At 46.3% G+C, this 19,563-nt stretch overlaps 5 protein-coding genes across 10 annotated transcripts; 3 read left to right on the top strand and 2 right to left on the bottom strand.

Annotated features, from left to right (window-relative positions):
* The first annotated feature begins 50 nt into the window (after nt 1-50).
* Nucleotides 51-4,658, top strand: LOC6497970 (protein deadlock). 5 transcript variants are annotated; one of them, XM_044715959.1, is made up of 4 exons: nt 51-418; nt 482-2,093; nt 2,160-2,225; nt 2,280-4,658. In XM_044715959.1, exons 1-4 carry the CDS (start codon nt 275-277, stop codon nt 4,496-4,498), a joined length of 4,041 nt encoding a protein of 1,346 aa, XP_044571894.1. In that variant the 5' UTR covers nt 51-274; the 3' UTR covers nt 4,499-4,658. The 5 variants fall into 5 exon arrangements, with proteins under 5 accessions (XP_044571894.1, XP_001961818.2, XP_014761909.1 ...); XM_014906423.3 differs by having other exon boundaries at nt 53-418; nt 482-1,384; nt 1,445-2,225; XM_014906425.3 differs by having other exon boundaries at nt 53-418; nt 482-1,390; nt 1,445-2,225.
* LOC6497559 (probable ATP-dependent RNA helicase DDX47) lies at nt 4,584-6,658 on the bottom strand. 2 transcript variants are annotated; one of them, XM_044715960.1, is made up of 4 exons: nt 6,559-6,658; nt 6,272-6,483; nt 5,952-6,210; nt 4,584-5,755 (listed from the first exon to the last, which is right to left on the bottom strand). In XM_044715960.1, exon 4 carries the CDS (start codon nt 5,712-5,714, stop codon nt 4,665-4,667), a length of 1,050 nt encoding a protein of 349 aa, XP_044571895.1. In that variant the 5' UTR covers nt 5,715-5,755; nt 5,952-6,210; nt 6,272-6,483; nt 6,559-6,658; the 3' UTR covers nt 4,584-4,664. The 2 variants fall into 2 exon arrangements, with proteins under 2 accessions (XP_044571895.1, XP_001961819.1); XM_001961783.4 differs by having other exon boundaries at nt 6,272-6,621.
* Nucleotides 6,659-6,819: 161 nt separating this feature from the next.
* On the top strand, nt 6,820-9,745 carry LOC6497971 (protein asteroid). Its single transcript, XM_001961784.4, has 3 exons — nt 6,820-7,450; nt 7,506-7,940; nt 7,996-9,745. Exons 1-3 carry the CDS (start codon nt 6,917-6,919, stop codon nt 9,568-9,570), a joined length of 2,544 nt encoding a protein of 847 aa, XP_001961820.1. The 5' UTR covers nt 6,820-6,916; the 3' UTR covers nt 9,571-9,745.
* A 989-nt stretch (nt 9,746-10,734) lies between these two features.
* Nucleotides 10,735-13,177, top strand: LOC6497972 (cysteine protease ATG4B). Its single transcript, XM_001961785.4, has 5 exons — nt 10,735-11,264; nt 11,423-11,765; nt 11,832-11,911; nt 11,966-12,511; nt 12,700-13,177. Exons 1-5 carry the CDS (start codon nt 11,081-11,083, stop codon nt 12,753-12,755), a joined length of 1,209 nt encoding a protein of 402 aa, XP_001961821.1. The 5' UTR covers nt 10,735-11,080; the 3' UTR covers nt 12,756-13,177.
* Nucleotides 13,008-18,069, bottom strand: LOC6497558 (CBL-interacting protein kinase 15). Its single transcript, XM_001961786.4, has 7 exons — nt 17,695-18,069; nt 15,654-15,753; nt 15,476-15,593; nt 15,251-15,407; nt 15,073-15,181; nt 14,756-14,998; nt 13,008-14,694 (listed from the first exon to the last, which is right to left on the bottom strand). The coding sequence occupies exons 3-7, from the start codon at nt 15,529-15,531 to the stop codon at nt 13,883-13,885; spliced, it is 1,377 nt and encodes a 458-aa protein (XP_001961822.2). The 5' UTR covers nt 15,532-15,593; nt 15,654-15,753; nt 17,695-18,069; the 3' UTR covers nt 13,008-13,882.
* Nucleotides 18,070-19,563: the final 1,494 nt, after the last annotated feature.

Here is a 19,563-nt window from a genome sequence, read left to right as displayed (position 1 = left end):
ATAATCGAGCGGTCAATAATGGGGTGGAATGACAAGCTAAAAGGATAGTATTAGTATTTTTGATTAATCATTCTGTTAAAACCAGCGAAAGCTTATTCGAGTTTCCCCCGCCCTGTTCCACTTCCAATTGTTCCGCCTATCAAAGTTTTTATCGAAATGCTAGGTTCCATCTTTAAAATAACGGCACATGGCGTGAATTTGTAAAAACCCGCTAATAAGCTCCGCGAGTGAATTTTCGAAAAAAGACTGTGTTCTCATTGAGAAAACTAAAAATATGCGTGAACGAGATAAGATACGATGCTGGAAACAGATCTTGGAAACGATGGGGATCGATGCCATGGAGGAGGAGGAGTGGGCGCATGCCTACCAAGACTATATGCGTAGCTGGAGGAGGACCTACTACATCCGGCACACCAGAGTAAGAATTAAAAATTGTCTAAATGGCCACATGCATTGTCTAATTACGGTTTTCCATTGGCAGAGTGATCTTTTGCCACTCCGAAATCATATGCAGCAAAGACCCATCGTCCTTAACAGTGCTCCTTCCAGTTCTTCTTCGCTACCAACCGCTGCTGCTGCTAGTTCCTCTGTAGCCAGTGCTGCTTCACCTATGACCCCTCAGGCCTTCAAATATACTGGTACAATTCCGAAGCGCCTTGAAACAATTGCAACACCCACCTCGACTGGCAATTTCAATGATTCTGAACATGATCCTAATAAGGAATCTGGTTCGAAACTTTCCCAGCACCGAGAGCCAAGTGCGCCAAGTCGCGGCAAGATTTCTTCATTGATCAGGACACAGATCATTTCATCAGATGAATCTGGCGACGACCTTGACGAATCATTGCCCCTAGCTGAGTGGCAGAAGCGTGCCCAAAAGGAAAACCAAGTTAAAGGAAAAGAGGAACCCGTAGCGCCCGTTATTTTTCCCATAAAACGCAAGAGGGGGCGTCCATCGCTGGCTGAGAAAGCCCAGAGGGAGCAGCTGCAGGCTGCGTACAAAGCTCAAGAGCTGCCAAGCTCTTCCAAGAATCCGAGCTTGGTAACACATGATCTTTCTGAGGAAAAACCTAAGAAAAAGGAGAAAGTATACCATAATCCGTTGATCAGAGCGTCCCAAAAACACTTGAAAGCAATTGAGCAGCAGTATCGAAGGTCTCCAAAAACTCCGGGTATGCAGCAGGCTACACCATCGAAACAGAAGGCAACACCGTCGCACCAAAAGGCTACACCATCGCAGCAGCAGCGCAAGACTATACAAATTATAGAAGAATCTCCGCAGCGGATGCAACCGAACCGTAGTCAGAGGGCGGCCAACCTAAGAGAAGATGAGTTCGCCAGGAGTTCGCCGCTAGCCAAGAAACGGACTCAAGCAAGTGGCTTAGTAATGGTAGTAAGCAGTCTGGAAATTTCATTAGTTAACGACCCCTATTTGTTGCCACAGATAAGCGAGGAGGGCACGCCGATGCCCGCCCACATGCCGCCGACCCCCATGAACTTGATATGCCAGCCCAACAACGAGCAGCAGAAAGAGAAGCAGAAGCAGGAGGAGGACGACGAATGCGCCGCCGAGAACCTGCATTTGACGGAAAATATTCCTGAGAGATGTGAGTCTCGGTCTTCGTTTTTCAACAGCATTCTCAACGACCACAACTATAACTTGATAGATGGAAACGCCATGGGTACTTGTGATTTAAAGATGGAGGACCTATTGCTGGACGATCCCATGGTGATGGCAGATCCGGCCGTTGAAAATTCATTCCCCATCATTGAAGAGTTCAAATTCCCAGAGGAAAACGTGGTCAACAATGTAGATGTATTTAATATGGACCTGGATCAACCCATGCTTGAGGTAGATCTCGTAGACAGCAAGTCACCCATCGAGATTCATCAGCAGATGGCTGGTACATCCGACTTCTTTGACAAACTGCCGGTGCTCTCAACAGTCGAGGTGGATAAGTCTCATTTAGTGGGCCTGATCGCCGCTGAGCCGGAAGAGCTCGACTACGAAGATGACGATGATGTTCTATCGGTGGCAACCTCGTGGGACGGACTGGACGACGAGATGTTCCAAAACCAGCCACCTACTAAGGGTAAAACAAAGTCCAATAACAAAGTAGAAACTGTAGAGGTCGCAACCAATTCTCACACTGCTACAGAACCGAAGCCCGAGGAGAATCAAGAAACAAGAAGCGCTGAAACAGCAACACGATCGGCACATACACGTAAGTATGCTAAGCCGGAATCTATTCAGATTGAAACAGCTATTCATCCCTCAGAGTCGAAGATATCAGCAGCAAAGCCGAAGCCCAATGAGAAACAAGTAGCCATACCGACTGCAACAGCAGGACGTCCCTCTGCCACGGAGACGTCAGCACCACCTAAACCGAAAACCGGAGAAGACAAGGATCAGGCTAAGTCAGGAGCTACCACGGAGAATCAGAAGGGGCCATTTCGCATTCCCAAGGTCAGCCAGACTCAGCTAGAAGCGCAGCCATCCGTCATGAAGATGCTATATGATCAGCAGGAGAAAGAGAAAAAGGAGAAGGCTCGAAAGCCAGAACCGACGCAGCCACCGGTCCCATCGACATCCAAAGCTGTGAACCGGCAACGGGAGGAAGCCACAGCTGCGCGCCACAGTAAGGTGAAGACTCCAGTGTTTGGACCGCTTTACCAAACTACCGCCCCCGTATCGCAAGGATCCTCTGCACCATTCCAAGAGATTCCACCAAGAATGCAAGAAAGCGTTCTAACGAACAATTGGATGACTGATGTTTATGGAATCAAGTGTCTGCAGTTTTTAGACGATAGGTGTACAGCTGTTGGTTGCAGCCATGAGATGAGCAGCGTGGGCGAAGTCCAGAGGCGCCTCATGCAAATGGACGAGTCGATCCTTAAGAAAACCTATTGCCTGTCACTCCGCAGTATTGTCATCTTCAAAAACTATTTCGTTTCGTTCGCCGAGATATTCGTGCGACGCAATCACAGCCGCCAAGTTCTGCAAATGATATCCGATTGCCGTTTCTACAAGCACGTCGCCGGGCCCTTGATAGGCTCCATTTTTGGTATCCTGCAGCAGTGTGGCATGGAGAAAGAGATGGCGCGCGTGCTCATGACCGATCTCTGGATGCCGAACAAGGCGCACAAGTTTCGGCCCTTGACAATTTCAATACTTGAAATATTGTCGAAAACTAACTGGCTGGACTATGTGGATCAAATCTTTCAACTGGGAATAGAGTACAAGTTCTGCATACCCATGGAATTGGTATATCTCATCTTAGAAGCTGCTAAAGACAGTCGCCAGGAACTGGCCCATCCCGGCATGCTCTTGATGATTAACAGATCTGTGGTCGAGCTTCAAAATCCGAAAGCCATTGCCGTTCTAACTACGTTAGTCAAAAACAGTCCATCATCCGCCAATCTCCCATCCATTCAACATCTATTATCTAATCAGAACGGCCAGTCAGATGGAGATTCAAGGGCCGCTCTAGATGCTCGCCCAGGAACAAGCCCTAGTCTGATTTCCGGTCCTAACCAAGGTGTTGTTCCGGGATCTAACCGGTGGATGGGTCTTGGTTCGTTCGACGCTCCTCCTCCAGCTGCCAACATGCAAGTTCAGGGCTCTTACGGTGGACAGCCTCCACCTGCCAACATGGGACAGGTTCAAGGTACTTACGGTGGGCAGCATCCATCTCCCAACATGCACGTTCAGGGTTCTTACGGAGGACATTCTCCAGCTCCCAACATGCAGGTTCAGGGTTCTTACGGAGGACATTCTCCAGCTCCCAACATGCAGGTTCAGGGTTCTTACGGAGGACATTCTCCAGCTACCAACATGCAGGTTAATGGTTCTTACGGTGGACAGCCTCCACCTGTCAACATGGGTCAGGTTCAAGGTACTTACGGTGGACAGCAACCTCTTCCCAACATGCACGTCCCGCCTCCTGCTGTCAACATGGGGCAGGCTCCAGGTACTTACGGTGGACAGCAACCCCTTCCCAACATGCACGTTCCGCCTCCTGCTGTCAACATGGGTCAGGCTCCAGGTTCTTACGGTGGACAGCAACCCCTTCCCAACATGCACGTTCCGCCTCCTGCTGCCAACATGGGTCAGGCTCCAGGTTCTGCTGCCAGCATGGGTCAGGCTCCTGGCTCTTTCATGGGTCCGCCGCCAGCTACCAATGTAGGTCAAGCCCCAGGTTCCTACGTGGGATATACTCCAGCTGCCAACATGCAGACTTCAGCTGTAAACATGGGATCGAATCATGGTTCCAGCAGGGGTCCGACACCAGTGGCCCACATGGGCCATGTAGCAGACCCCAACATGAGTCAGGCTGCAGGTTCCAGCTTCGGGCCGATTACTGAAGCAGGGATGGGACCGCAACCAAGTGGTTTTCCGGCAAGGAATCAGTCTCGAAGGCAGGAGCAGCCGAATGTGCCGAGCACTTCATCTGGAGGACGCTTCGATGCGCCATTCAATCAGTTTAAGCCCCAATAGTTGATAGATGGCTAGGAGCTCCTCATTTTCTTAAATTCAAAATCATGACTTCCCAAGCAAAGTTATGTTTAATTAAAAGAACTACTTTATCCTTGGTTTAATTTTACTCTGTATTATCGTATAAAATAAAATAATAAAGTACACTTAATCACACAACTTATCTAGACTATCTTTTTTTGCCCCCCTTGTTCCAGCTCTTTTGGCCAAAGCCCTTCTTGCCGCCGCCTCCTTTGGGGCCGCTACCTCCTCCTCCGCCCATGGGTTTCATGCGCTTGCGGGCACCGGTGAAGTGCTCGGAATCATCGTGGTTATCGCCGCCTCTTTTGTGTCCCCGGCCGCCCTTGGTGTCCTCCAGATCCTTCAGCTCCAGCTTAGCGGTGCGCTGGGCCTCAGCCACACGCTCCTGCAGAGCCATGACTTCGTCCTCCTCGCATTTGTAGAGCGGCAATTGCTTTCCCAGAAGGTGCTCAATGCGCTGGTAGAGTTCGATGTCGTATTGGCTAACTAGGGTGATGGCTTTGCCAGAGCGACCTGCTCTGGCCGTCCTACCCACCCGGTGGATATAGTCCTTGCTGTGCGTGGGTATGTCGAAGTTCAGCACCACGTCCACGTGCGGGATGTCCAGGCCGCGGGATGCCACGTCGGTGGATATGAGAATGGAACGATCCTTGGCCTTGAACTTGTTGAGAGCCGCCAGACGCTTGTTCTGCGACATCTGGCCATGGAGGGGAATGGCAGCCAATCCCAGCGCCCGAAGCATCAACGCCGTCTTCACGGTGTTGTTGCAGGTGCTGCAGAATATCATGAAGCTGTTGCCGGCCAGTTCGTTGAGGATGTGCACCAGGTACACGTCTTTGTACTTCACCGGAATGAACAGATAGTATTGCTGCAGTTGTTCCACTGTCTGATACTTGTTGGACACCTCAACCTTGACCGGATCCTTAAGGGAGGCGCGCTGCAGCTTCTTCACCTTTTTGGTCATGGTGGCGCTGAACAGAAAAGTGCGCCGCTCACGTGGCAATACCTTCAAGATCTTATCGAGCTCCACCTCGAAGTCCATGTTGAGGATTCGATCCGCTTCGTCCATCACCAGATACTTGATGGACTTCAAGTTGAATCCCTTCATGTTCTCCAGGTGGTCCACGAGGCGGCCGGGTGTGGCTATGATGATGTGTGGTTTTTTGGCCAGTTGGAGTCCTTGGGCCACCATGTCCATGCCGCCGACGACGACACAGCACTTGATTCCAATGCTACTACCTAGGGAGCGTTAAAGAAAGGAACTTAAATCAGTACAAGTCATTTTTCAAGCACAATGAGGATGATTGTGAACGAAACTCAGAGGTAGTGACGAATAAGAAATTATAATTTCATGTTTTCGTTGAAAAACAAAATCAAAACAGGGTTAACATCATTGAGGGGGAAATAGTTTACATGAAATGAACTATGGACTCACCAAGAGCCTCAAACTGCTCGCCGATTTGGAAGGCCAGCTCACGTGTTGGGGTCAACACCAGAGCGAAGAACCTCTGCGGATTTTCAAGGAGCGCGTGCAGGATGGGAAGGGCAAAGGCACCAGTCTTGCCTGAGCCAGTTTCCGCCAGGCCGATAACATCCTTGCCCTGCAGGGCTACTGGAATAGCCTCTCGCTGGATCTTCGAGGGCGCCTTCCATTTCAGCTCGTCGCAGGCCTGACACAACGTGTCGTTGAGACCCTGGTGGAGAGATTAGCCATATTATGAACATTTCCGAATAAATCTGGTGGGTTTAACATACGAGATCCTTCCAAGTCAGCTTTTCGTTCTCATCCTGGTCCTCGTTTTCAGCTTCGGAGCTGTCATCGGCATCATCTCCATTTTGTGCATCTTCCTCTTCAGCCTCTGAACCATCTTCCGCCGCCTCAACATCCTCTTCGTCATCTTCTCCCTCTTCGCTGCCACTCAATTCCTCCTCCTCGTCGCTGGGTTGCAGCAGGTCCTGATCGTCTTCTGAAGTTTCCGACATTTCGTTACTAACAGTTCAAGAAATTCGGAATATTCTCTGATCCAAGCGGATCGCAATACCTTTCACCACGTGGTCTCGAAGAATAGAAAGAGTGGGCGACTTGAGTTAGAGGTGGAAGTTACTTTTTTTATCGATTTTGGTTTATCGGTGAATTACTATCTGGCAGCACAAGTTTGGTTGATGTATTTGGAAACTTTTCTTATTATTCTTACCCATTCCTAAATCAGAATTCCTATTCAATTTAATAATTCAAATCTGTATTATTTTAATATATACATTAGTTTCTCTATTAACAACATAATGGTTTTTAAAAAATACCTTTTTTACATCATTTTACGGAACTTTCCAACACTGCCAGCCAACGCGCTAGCTGCAAAAAATAAACAAATCAGGAGCCACAAGTGCCGGAAGAATAAAATGGGAGTCCGTGGCCTTACTAGCTACATTGCCCAACGCGCCGAGATCTATTTAAAGCCCTACGAACTCCACTCCACAGCGCTGGTCATTGATGGTGACAATTTGTCTTGCAACTTGTACAAAGATGTGTCTGGGAACTACTCTGCTTTTGGAGGAGATTACGATGACTTCTACCGGGCTGTGGTGCAGTTTTTCCAAGTTCTGGCGGAGTGTAATATCCGTCCATATGTCCTGATGGACGGAGGATATGAGGAGAAAAAGCTTCGGACGGTCAGCACGCGGTTAAGAGGAAAAATCAGCGTTATTAAGAAGATTAACCCCAATGCCTCCATTACTTTGTTTCCCTTGCACCTCAAAGAGGTTTTTGTGGATGCTGTGAGGGATTGCGGAGTCCCAGTGATGCGATGTGTCTTTGAGGCAGACGACGAGCTGGCGGCCTTAGCCAGGAAACTGAACTGCCCGGTACTCTCGTACGATTCGGATTTCTACATCCACAATGTGAAGTACATCCCGCTTATAACTTTGACTGTGAAGGTAGGTTACAATTCACTATTCCTCAACAATTTTTAAATGCTTATTTCACTCTTAGGTTCTTACCAAGCAAGTGAAGGACAAGAGCACTCAAATAAAGGCTCGTGAGCTGCGACGCAATGAAGCCAAACACGTGGAGAAGCGTACAAAGGCAAACAAAATTTTGAATGGCATACAAACCCAATCAAAAGCGACACCTCCAAAATCAAATATAAAGACATACAAATACCTTGATTGTTGCATCTACCGAGTGGAACATCTCTGTGGTCGTGGCACTCTCAGCCCCGAAAAGTTGCCGCTGTTTGCTGCCCTCCTAGGTAACGATTACATTGCCAGAAGTGCCTTCAGAAACTTCTTTGCTAGTGGTATGGGAAAAGCGGGCAGGAGTCGCAAATTGAAACAGCAACAAAAACGCATACAGGTTACTCTCAAATGGCTCAAGGAGGAGACCGCCGAGACGGCTTTGGCAAAAGTACTCTCCAGGCTGAAAAAGGTAAGTGGGTTGACTTTTTCCTTACCAATTTTTACTGATTATATATTTGTTGCAGGCCCAACGAGAATCTCTGGCTTCTCAAGTCAATGCCGCCATTTGTGGTTACTCGAATGAGCTGTGTCATGCCTACGACTTCTTTGAAGAGCAGTATGAGAATGTTTTTCCATACGTAGAACCTGTAAGCGAAGAGGAACTCAGCGACGAGGAGGAAGAAGAAATTGGAGAACATCTATCCGAAGGTGATGAAGATGAGGTAGGAGAAGAGGAACAGGTCGAAGATCAAGAGCCAGAAGAACATGCACAAGAAGAAGATCCCGAGGAAGATGAGGATGATGACGAGGAGGTAGAAGAAGAATTAGAAGTGGAAGATAAGACTCTACTTTTCCCGCCATGGTTTTTAAAGAAGCTCTACCCAGCGCACCTGTCACGCTTCTTTGTGGATCTTGTCCACCTGAGAAAATACATCAACAACCCACAAATGGAGCACTTTCCCTATGCTGACTCCAACGAACTGGCTCTGCCCATCCTCAATTACGTTTTTTCCCTACTCCACAACGTTGAGGGGGAGAAAACAGAGCCCGCATTGGACGAAGAGGGATCACCTTTACCCATCGAGTTTACCTACCTCACAAGAGCGCTTCGAGTGACTAATGTGCGGTATTACAAAATACCTATTGAAAAGGAACCCCCCTATCCATTCAACCCATCTTCACCCGATCCCAGGCATTTGAGGCATGTCTTCAAATCATTTGTACCGCATGCCGAAACGGATAAGCTTTTCAAGAAGCTGGATGAGCTGCCTGAGGATCTGAGGCTATACTTTCTGTCTATTATCTATTGGATACATCGATCTGAGCACTGCGATCAATTGCATCTTCACTCCTTGCTGCTGAGCCTGGTAGTCCTCCGTACCATTGATGTTACCATACCTGCTGAGAGAGAGGTGAAATCATTTAAGAAACGATTCGGAAAAATCCTGAAACAGGAACGATCCGTGAGAGATAAGGAAGCGGCCGAAGGAGTCAAGCGTGGCATTAAACCATCCCTCTTGGAGCTTCCCATCCCCGACAGAATGCCTCACGTTCCGAAATCTGACTGCTATTTGACCCAGGAACGTCTGCTACCCCACTTTCACATGCAGGAGATTTTTAAGAAGAAATTCGATCTGTATTCTTCAACGGTCATCCATAGCTTCGCTGAGTTTCAGGCGGTTGTGTTTCAGCTTAGTGGGTTGAACGCCCTTCTGGACTTCCCCCTCTTGAATCCTAGGATGAATCAACTGTTTTGCGGGGCTTTCGTTTACAATATGTACGATCTACTCAAAAACCGTACGGACGTTCGTTATCACGTAGAGCATTTCCTGCTGCCCGACTCCAAGCTAATGTTTGACTTCTATTGTTATTTATACGATTGGTGTGTGGAGTTTATTCCCGATTGGAAGGCCATGGAAGTCGATCAGTCGGCCATTAAAGCCCAACAAAAAAAGAGGCTAAAGAAAGAGCGTCAGGCAGCTAGAAAAGCGGAATCGAAACCAGTTGCGGATCCCAATGCTGACTTGGTAAAGTCTGCTGAGCCAGATGAGGACTTTTTAGATTTGAACAACAAATTCTGCGGGCTAAAAGTTGCCTAAGTTGAAGGGAAGTGCAATAATGTTTTATTAATGAGAAAATTGAGCTCTTATGTTTTAATTTTTTAAGTAGTTATAAAGTTCAAAACTGTTGAAAGATAAATGAATATTTTAAATTTTAAAACAACATATATTTAGTTTAAATTTAAAATTATAACAAATGGAAGATTAAAAAAATGTATTTTAAGGGGGCAGGATGGTTTGAGACTTCAAAAAAAAATTTTTTTCAGAAATTTTTTATATAATAGAACATTATCTTAGGAATTTCCTGTGAAAGTTTCATGTCGATCGGACTAAAACTTGCTGAGATGCCGATTTTCTAGTTGTTTTCTCTCCATATACTTTCCATTGCTTTAAAAACTTTAGACGCGTTTTGCTCAAAACAACTTTTTCAAGTCGGTGCGTAACGTAACTCAAAAAGTAATGCTCGGATCTTAATAAAATTTTGTACACATCTTTAATACAATAAATACTTGCGGATGAACGAACGCTTTTTTTTTTTTTTAATTTTTTTTACTTTTTTTTGGGGCAAAAATGGGCGGATTTTTATGTAAAAATGGCACTTTTGACTTTGAAACCGCGCCAAAAATCCAAAATTGCATATTTTTCAAAATGGTTTCGTTCATCCGCACAAGAAACAAATATTTTAAGTAAATCAATTCAATTTTTTGATTTTAGATAACACTGTAAGGCCAGACTTTACGCACCGCAAGAGACCAATTTTTTGAAGCGACTCCGGCCGACTGCCGTCACGGAATAAATAATAATTATTTCTTAATAAAAAATATTCTTAAATACTCTACAAATATGGCCATTTATCGTGTAAAAAAATTGGATCATTTCATTCACTCAGAAATGAGAAAAAAAATCGCAAAAATGTGCTTTTTTCCAGCCCCTGAAACCATCCTGCCCCCTTAAGTTAAACCGAAGATTTTAAATTCTAATGTATGTCAAATAACGGTAACAGTCATGTTAACATTCAAAAAAATACCAAATGTCTTAGTTTTAAACGCAAGGATGCCATACTTCTCGTGGTTTTTAGGGTGATAAAAATTAAGGAATTTCTAAAAGCAATTTCCTTGAGTATATAAAACAAAATTCCTTCCAAATAAATGTTTTCAATGGTTTTAATCTGAAACAAATAAAACCACGAAAACTGTCAATAGAATATGCGATGGTCTGGCAGCACTGTCCATAGCGTTGTTCGACGTCATTCTCTGTTATCGTTGTAATCAACAAATAAAAGAAAATAAAAGAAGCTATCAGCACAACAGACTGATCCAACGTTTTCGCTTAGTTTGTAATCGGCACCAGACACTGCCAACTACCAATAACAAATGTATAAGCTGTGACCTCGGGGCGGAGCAGGAGCAGGCACTGCCAGCTAAATAGAAACAAAGGCCAAAACAAAGGCACCCGCACCAGCGGAAACGCAAAACGTCATTGGCAGCCAATTAACGGAAGGCGGAGGCGTTGCTGGTCTCCCATTCCCCACTCCCCCTTACCACCGTAGATGCTGGTTGGGCTCAGCGATCAGCTTTCGCGGATCATGGAGAGCGTATTCGAGGCATATCTGGGTCCTGACAGTGTCCTCGCCAGTGCCGTTGGCCAGGCGGTTGGCGGAGGCGAGTCGGAGGATATACCCAGACGGAACACAGATGTCTGGGTGCTGGGAAAGCGTTACAATGCCATACAGGGTGAGGAGACAGGTCGAAACCAGTTGGTGTACTATTATTAATCTATGCCAACCGATTACCATATCTCGAACAAGATGACTCATGTGGTTGCTTTCTAAACACTCATCCACTTACATCCTAGTACTGTCCATCAATAAGCTTAATCTTTTTTTTTCTAGAACTCGAGCTCATCCGTCGCGATATTCAGTCCCGTCTATGGTGCACCTACCGATGTGGATTCGCGCCACTTGGAGAAGTCCAGCTCACCACCGACAAAGGCTGGGGCTGCATGCTGCGTTGTGGCCAAATGGTCCTCGCTCAGGCCTTGATTGATCTTCACCTGGGTCGCGACTGGTTTTGGACGCCGGAGTGTCGGGATGCTACCTACCTCAAGATTGTGAATCGGTTCGAGGACGTTAAGAACAGTTGCTATTCCATACACCAAATAGCCTTAATGGGGGAGTCTCAAAATAAAGCCGTAGGCGAGTGGCTTGGACCAAATACAGTAGCCCAGATCCTCAAGTAAGCAAGGCAACTAACTAACTGATATTTTAGACTGAAATAACTTATTTTTTTTTTTTTTTGCAGAAAACTTGTGCGCTTTGATGATTGGTGCTCCCTGGCGGTGCATGTTGCCATGGACAGCACAGTGGTTCTCGACGATATATGTAGGTGGCTGAGAAATCAAAGCTTGTTTTTGAAAATATAACCATTTTTTTTAGATTCTCTTTGTCGCGAGGGCGATTCATGGAAGCCACTTCTGCTAGTCATACCACTGCGTTTGGGAATCACAGATATCAACCCGATGTATGTGCCAGCCTTAAAGCGATGCCTTGAACTCGATAGTAGTTGCGGAATGATTGGCGGTCGCCCCAATCAGGCTCTGTACTTCTTAGGTTATGTGGACGATGAAGTTCTTTACCTGGATCCACACACAACACAACGAACCGGGACGGTGGGTCAGAAGACCGGCGTTGGTGAACAGGAATACGACGAAACCTATCATCAAAAGCACGCTGCCCGTCTCAACTTCTCCGCAATGGATCCCTCCCTGGCTGTTTGTTTTCTGTGCAAGACCAGTGATAGCTTTGAGTCCCTCCTGACAAAGTTCCGACAGGAAGTTCTCGGCTTGTGCTCCCCTGCGCTTTTTGAAATTAGCCAGACACGGGCTGTCGATTGGGATACGGCGGAAGACATTGAGTGGCCCACTATGCCGGATATTGACTGGCCGGCGGGTACGTCGGATTCCGATTCGTTTGCCTTTGTGGGTAAGTGAGGGGACACAAATATTTCTTGATGTGTAACAGAATAATTCAAAGATATCTGCCTGATACGTCTAAAATTTGTTGGTGTTTTAATAAAGTTAAGGCGTGCATAAGGTCAATAGATGTTTCCATGTCATTTCCACTCCGTTTTCACTCAAACCCCGTTTCTTATCAATCCCTTCACTCAACAGAAGAGAGCGGCGACGCCGGCAGCAGCAAAAATCCCAGTGAGAGAACCGCCGTTTGAGAGGGTCACCGGCAGCAGAATAGGGCAGAGTGCTCCTCTCGCAACGCCTGCGCCGCACCAGAAACAGCAACATCAACAGCAACACCGGACCAGGTAAAAGTGGAGCATCCGTGGTCCGAGGGGTGTGAGATGAGGACGCAATGAGGAGGAGGAGGAGAAGGGAAGGAGTCGCCTCTGCGGATGCTGCGAATGCAATAAACTAAGGCTAAAGTGCATAATTAGACGAGTGGTTGAGATTTAGTTTGTAGAATGTTTACGATTTGTACGAATGCAATTGCGATTCATAATGCTGCTTTATTGTACGCGATTGACTCCACGGGAGACAATTGGGCAAAAAACACACACAAGACGACTAAGAGACGGACATACAGACAGACCCACAAGCTTTTTGATGATCAATTAAACATTTTTATGCAACGTTATACATTTAAAACTCGATCGATCTATCGCTTTCTTGCTAAGTGTGTATATATGTATGTACGTAATACGTATTCATAATGTTTCATATTCGTTTTCGTATAATTCGTCTGTATATGTTCAAAAATGGACCAACAACTAAATACATAATACTTGGACTATATGTATATATCTCTATATATATGTATGTATATATATTAACTTCGCTATCCGTATCTGGACTCAACAGTTGGACAAACTCAATCCACACAAAATAAGGAACTTCTCGAGTGAGTAACCAAGGAGGAAATGTTTTGGAAACTACGTTAACAGCAAAATCGCGCCTATGCAGTTGGCAAATTGACACTAATTGGGTTTATCCTGCGGTGTCCTGGCTTGATCCCTTCGGAAAGGCAAACTTGGCTAACAATGTTTGGATGTCCTTTTTTTTGGATCATCTATTTGGTTATTTTTAGCCATTTCAAATTCTTTTTAAAAACTTCTTCAAGCTTCTTTATTATTTTTCTATTATAATCTTCTTCGGTGTCCTTTAAGAAACATTTGTCTAACTTAACATTTTTGAGAGCCTGACTTATTGAGGCGCCTTTAGAAACCAAAGTCTGCCTTTCCTTTCAAAGGGATATCCTAGGACCCGCTAGAACCAAGTGAGTAATATAAACATTCAACAACTATCCGCGGACTTGGAACCGGATCCTGAAAGACTAATTCACTTAAAGTATGCAACACGAGCGTTCCACTCGCTTCTCCGCCTTGGGCTCCATGTGCAGGGCCATCTCCACGTGCTTGCGTGCCAGCCAGGATTGCTTCTGCAGTCGGTTGACCACAATCCGATAGGCGCCAATGATGTCGGAGCGGGGTCCACTCTGCCTCGAGTTGATCAGCATTTCGGATGTGAGACCGAAATCTGCCAAAATTTGCCGGGCCTCAAATTCGAGGGCGCCCAGCTGACTGAGATCCTCCGTGTTCGTGGGCAACATGATGCAGCTGCCCGTCTCCGCGTCATAGTTCTTGAAGAGTGGACAGTCGTCGGCCACCTCCACGTTCCACGGATTAATCTTGGCCGACCCACCGTTGGGCAACTGTTTCTCCGGCTCGGTTTCCATGGGTGTGACCTTCTTCTTGAGACTACCGCAGAGCAAATAGCGTCTGGTGGGTCGCTTGGCCTGCTCCGCTGACTGCTGGGCTGTGTCCTTCAACTGACCGGATCCCTGGAGCATAAGCTCGTGATTCAGCTCAATTGGTTGAAGGAAATTCTGGACAAACATCTCGTCCTGCTGGCGGGTGTTCATACTTATGGCTGGCTTCTTCACCACCTCGGCGTACCGATCCCTAAGCGAGGCGGTCTTCCTCAGACGATGTGACTTGCTCCGCACCCAGAAGATGGAGCGCTTGGCGGGCTTGCTGTGCTGGTTGATCTCCCACTGCATCAGGTCGGCGCTCAGCTTGGGACAGGTTACGAACTGGCTGTTAAGCATGTCGTCGATGGTGGGCCTCTGGGCGGGGATGTGGATCAAGATGCGTTCTAAAAAGGCGATAAAAAAAGGAATTATATAATTAAACCTAAAACTAAACAACCAACTTACGTATAAGTCTTATGCAGGGCAAGCTGAGCTGCCCGGGCAGCAGGTAGTCGCCCTTGAGAATGGCTGCTTTGAGGCCGGGAATGGTGGGGGCTCGGAACGGCATGTTGCCAACCACCATGAAATACAGCAAAATGCCCAGGGCCCATACATCCACCGGCGCTCCAATATAATGGTCATCGGAGAAGAGTTCCGGCGCGGCGTACGGAGGCGAGCCGCAAAAAGTGTCGAGCTTCTGATTGGCACCTGTCAGCCAGGATGAAATTGATTAGCTTACAGTGAAGGGAGTGTGATGCCGACGGAAGGACTTTTCAACGCACCATTGATAAGTTGTGTACTGAAACCGAAATCGGCTAGCTTCAGGCGATCTTCCGAGAGGAGTAGAACATTTTCGGCCTTGATGTCTCGATGAACATAGCCCAGGCTGTGCTGTAAGGAGGGAAAACAATATAAACTTGGCTTAAATCCTTATGGATTATATTCTGCAGACACACTTACCATATGTTTAACGGCCAGCAGTAGCTGTTTAAACAAAGGAGCCGCATGAATCTCCCTCAGAGGTCCTCCTTGGGTAATGTGATTATAAAGTTCCCCTCCGCGTATCCACTCGGTGACCAGATAGACCCTCCCCAAAGTCTCAACCACCTCAAAAAGCCTAACCATAAATTATAAAAATTATACTATTTAAATGCCGCACTAAATTCTAGGGATATCTGAACATACCTCAGTATATTTGGATGATGAACACACTCGAGAGTGGCTATTTCACTGGACAGCATGCGAAGTGCCTTGGCATCTAGACCGGCCCGATCCAGGTCCACCACCTTAATGGCCACTTTGTCTGAAATTTAGCATGGTTTCTATATAATCCGAGGAAAGCTATAGCTTGTGATTGTCTTACCACGCGTGAGTTGGTGGACGGCGAGCTTGACTTTCGAGAAGTTGCCGCGTCCGATGTCGCCACAAAATCTGTAGAGGCCGATGCGCCGGCCGATGGTTACCTAAAAAAGATTTAAAACCTTTAGTCTTATCTTAACCATCAAAAAATAAACCCCCTTTGATATATTTTTGGCTTGTATTTTTATGAAACTCACGCTAATACTTCCCTCAGGGACATGACTCGCCCCTGAGGTTAGAGGGCAATCCTATGAAGCGATTATTTGATACTCCAATGTACACATGTTCTAACCATTAACATTGACTGCGCCCATTCCGGCCACCACTCCGGCTAGTTGCCCGTAATTCATGCCCTCGTCTGCACCCCAATGGGCGGTCTTGCAATTAGCCAAGGTCAAGTGCCGTGCATTTTTGTTAATGTAATTTGAACTGTGCCGCTGTTTCCCTTTCAACTGCACTTGACGTGGTTGCTTGTTGCTCCTTCACCTGTTCACCAGTTCACCTTCTTTTTCGTTTTGTTCTTAATCCACCTTTTCAGCTATCGAGCGAGCGTTAATTAAGGAATGAACGAAATGAAAGCAGCGAGGTGGGTGCAACGCGGCGTATACGTGATGCGGATGCCTCGCATTCGGTCACACGCGCATTTTGCAACGTTAGCCCCAAACAAGCGGTGAATGAGCGCCACAAAAACAAACACAAAAGCAATCCCAGCCTGTCACCACCACCCCCACGGCACTTCCAGTGGTGCTAGTGGTGCACAAGAATATTAGCCTTGAACCCCGACATAATTGCAGCGCTGCAGCAGAGGGTTTGTGTATTAGCTAACACACACGGACACCCCGGCACACCCACGCTGTCACACCCATCCATATATAATCTGAAACAACGGCAACAAGCGACAATAGCTCGGGCTGGCGTTGGCTTTCACCGTGACGTCAGAGCCTCGGTGGCAAACACTCTTAGTTTGTTGCCGCCTGCCAAACAGGTTGCACTGAAACCCACACGAGATGCAATTCATCATCCGCAAGGACACGCAAATCTGGCACAATGAGTTCATGACACTGCCGGAGATAAATTCAAACATAACAATTTGCAACCTTCGCAGATATGACACCAAGAGGGTGGAGCTCCAAGAAATTTGCATAGTTATAAGAGTGTTCCTTACGAAAACAGGAAATTTGTTTCAGATTCCTTTAGGAGAGAGTTTCCATGACGACCCCGTTTAGTTAAAAGATTTCTTTTTTTATATGAGTCATTAAAATTCTTCCGGTTACTGCTCGGAGGAATTTTATAAAGGGGAAAGATAAAGGTTAAGTTGGGGGCCACATATGGAAAACTCACCATTTTCAAAGGGATCCCTTCAAAAAAATAGGAAAAACATCGATCGAAAATTTCAATCCTATGTTTTGATGCAGATTGGTGGGGAATCGAAATAAAAATCGTTTGGGGTATTCCGCTCAAGAATCGGATGAATATTGACCAAGATATGGACATGGTTGGGGGCAATATATGGGAACATAGCATTTTACAAGTGGTCCTATCAGAAAAATATCAAAAATATCGATCGAAAATTTCAATCCCAGGTTTTGATGCAGATTGATGGAGAATCGAAATACAAATCTTTTGAGGTATTCCGTTGAAAAATCGGATGAATATTGACCAAGATATGGACATGGTTGGGGGCCATATTTGGAATCCCAGTATTTTACAAGTGGTCCCATCAGGAAAAATGGGAAAAATATCGATAGAAAATTTCAATCCCAGGTTTTGATGCAGATTTACAGAGAATCGAAATACGAATCGTTCTTCTAATTGCTCATACGCACTGTCGCTCCACTGTGAGCTAAGTAAAAAGTGAAAAAGTTAATTCCAAATTGTGCTTTTTTGTACAAAAACCTATAAATAGAAAAAACCATTGCCACAACTCAAAGAACAGTTAAATTTCCTGGAAAGGAACAGTGCGATAGCCCCCCCCCCCCCAATCAAACACCGCCCCGATTTGTCCGCCACTCTTGCCTCCCACAAGCATTTCAATTTGCACTTACCTCGTGGCCGCAGCGCGGATCGCATTGCAGCGCTTTGGTTAGCCGCTGGTAGGGCGGGGTGGGCGGGGGCGGTTGGCAAATTGTCAGCGACGTGGTGGGCGGCTGTGGGGGCGCCGACGTCGCTTTCACAGTGGCTGAGCTGCGCCGCGTGTTCGAATCCACGGCTGCCGTTTTGTTGCTTTTCACGTCCGGGCTGCCGGAGTGCCGGGCAGTCGAGAATTGAATGGAATCGGGTTTGGTTGGGTTGGGTTGGCAACTTGTTGGTCCTTTTGTCCTGGCTCGTGGCCCCTGAATGCTGACACTTGACTTCTGGCCTGATTCCTGGCTCCTCGCGCCTGGCTCCCCAACTCGTGTATAATTACAGAACGGCAAGTCTTAGTTCCAGGACAGAGACAGAGGGGCAGTCTTACATTATTAAATGCCTTGTCTGCGCACTCGCTTCGCAAATTGCCACGCCTGCAAATACAAAAGACGGAGGAAAGTTGGTAACTACAAAGGAAGAGTTAAGCCCAGTTGACTTCAGTTGGACGGTAAGCTTCTTATTCAATTAAATAGTGTTACAGCACAATTCGATATGTAAGAGGATTGTTTTCCTCCGTATTTCTGCGGTCAATTTAGTTTGCAAGTTTCATGAGTTACAGGAGCCTTGCAGGACATACACACTCCCTAAAAAAAAATCTCATAAATTGCTGGCCCGTAAGTCACGGCCGTAAATAATAATAATGTAAAAAAATTACCGCCTGGGGTAATAATTATGATAAATACTTTTCTTTTGGCAATTTGGTTCGCATGAAAATAATAAATGATCCCTAATGAGTTTTGGGTCAAGCAACTGGCGTGTCGGGCAATTCATTTTCAATTTTTCGCCCAAAAAACTAAACCCAAGCCACGTAAATATAGATTTTGGACTCATATAACCAACTTTGGATAATAAACCATGAATTATGATAATTAAATGTAACGAAACGTTGCTGGAAAAGTGTTTGCTGGCAGAATATAATTAACGAGTGCTAGGAAAATGGCAAAATGGCAAAAACTTTTGGCCGTAATGCAATCAATACTAGCCAAGTATCTGGACCCTGTTTCATCCAATTACCGCACCGGCTGTAACTCAACTAGTGGCAGGTCCTGGACGCGAAGGCGAACAGATTTCCAATAAGCGAATAAGCAATTCTTCAATAATTCAATAAGGAAAAGGGCTCGCTCGGCGCGCATCCTTTTTGGAGCGGCAAAAGTTAACTCGAAGTAATTACGTAAATGGATTTTCCTTCTTTTCCTTGCTTCTTGCCTGCGTTGCTCAAATTTCCTGCACGTCAAAATAAAACACAGAAATGGCAAACACGGACAGAGGAGGATCCAGGGATCGGGGCAATGTTTATGTAGCAATCGGCCAGGACGGGCCGAGGGCCGGGCTCATGCCGCCCCCAAAAAGCGTGACAGGAAGTCGGCCAGGAAGGAAGCAACCGGCAGAAGGCAGCCTCGACTAAGCTCGAACTCAGCCGGCCAGGCGACAAGCCGTTCACTGAGATATGTTTCCAAGTGCCCGCATATAAAATGTATACATTTCAAAGTGTTCTGCCATGCCATGCATACACCCATTGTATATATATATATATTTCAACTATAAACACTTGAAATTATTATAAAAGCCGCAGGAGCTGCCCAACTTTTGGGGCAAGCCGGCGACAGGCGACGCCATCTCTCCGATTGACTGACGGCCGCAACTCGCCTCCGAGTGGTTTTAACATGCTGAGGATGTGGATTGCGGTTGAGCGTGCAGGCACAGTGGCAGGCGATTTAATAGTTTTTCTTCAACTTTAAACTATTTTTAAAGTACCAGCCTAACCATCCTTAATCTTAGGTTATTAA

The sequence above is a fragment of the Drosophila ananassae genome, chromosome 3R, assembly GCF_017639315.1.
Source record: "Drosophila ananassae strain 14024-0371.13 chromosome 3R, ASM1763931v2, whole genome shotgun sequence".
Lineage (NCBI taxonomy): Eukaryota > Metazoa > Arthropoda > Insecta > Diptera > Drosophilidae > Drosophila > Drosophila ananassae.
The sequence above is the reverse complement of the archived record's forward strand: the minus strand, read 5'-3'. Positions and strand labels throughout refer to the sequence as shown.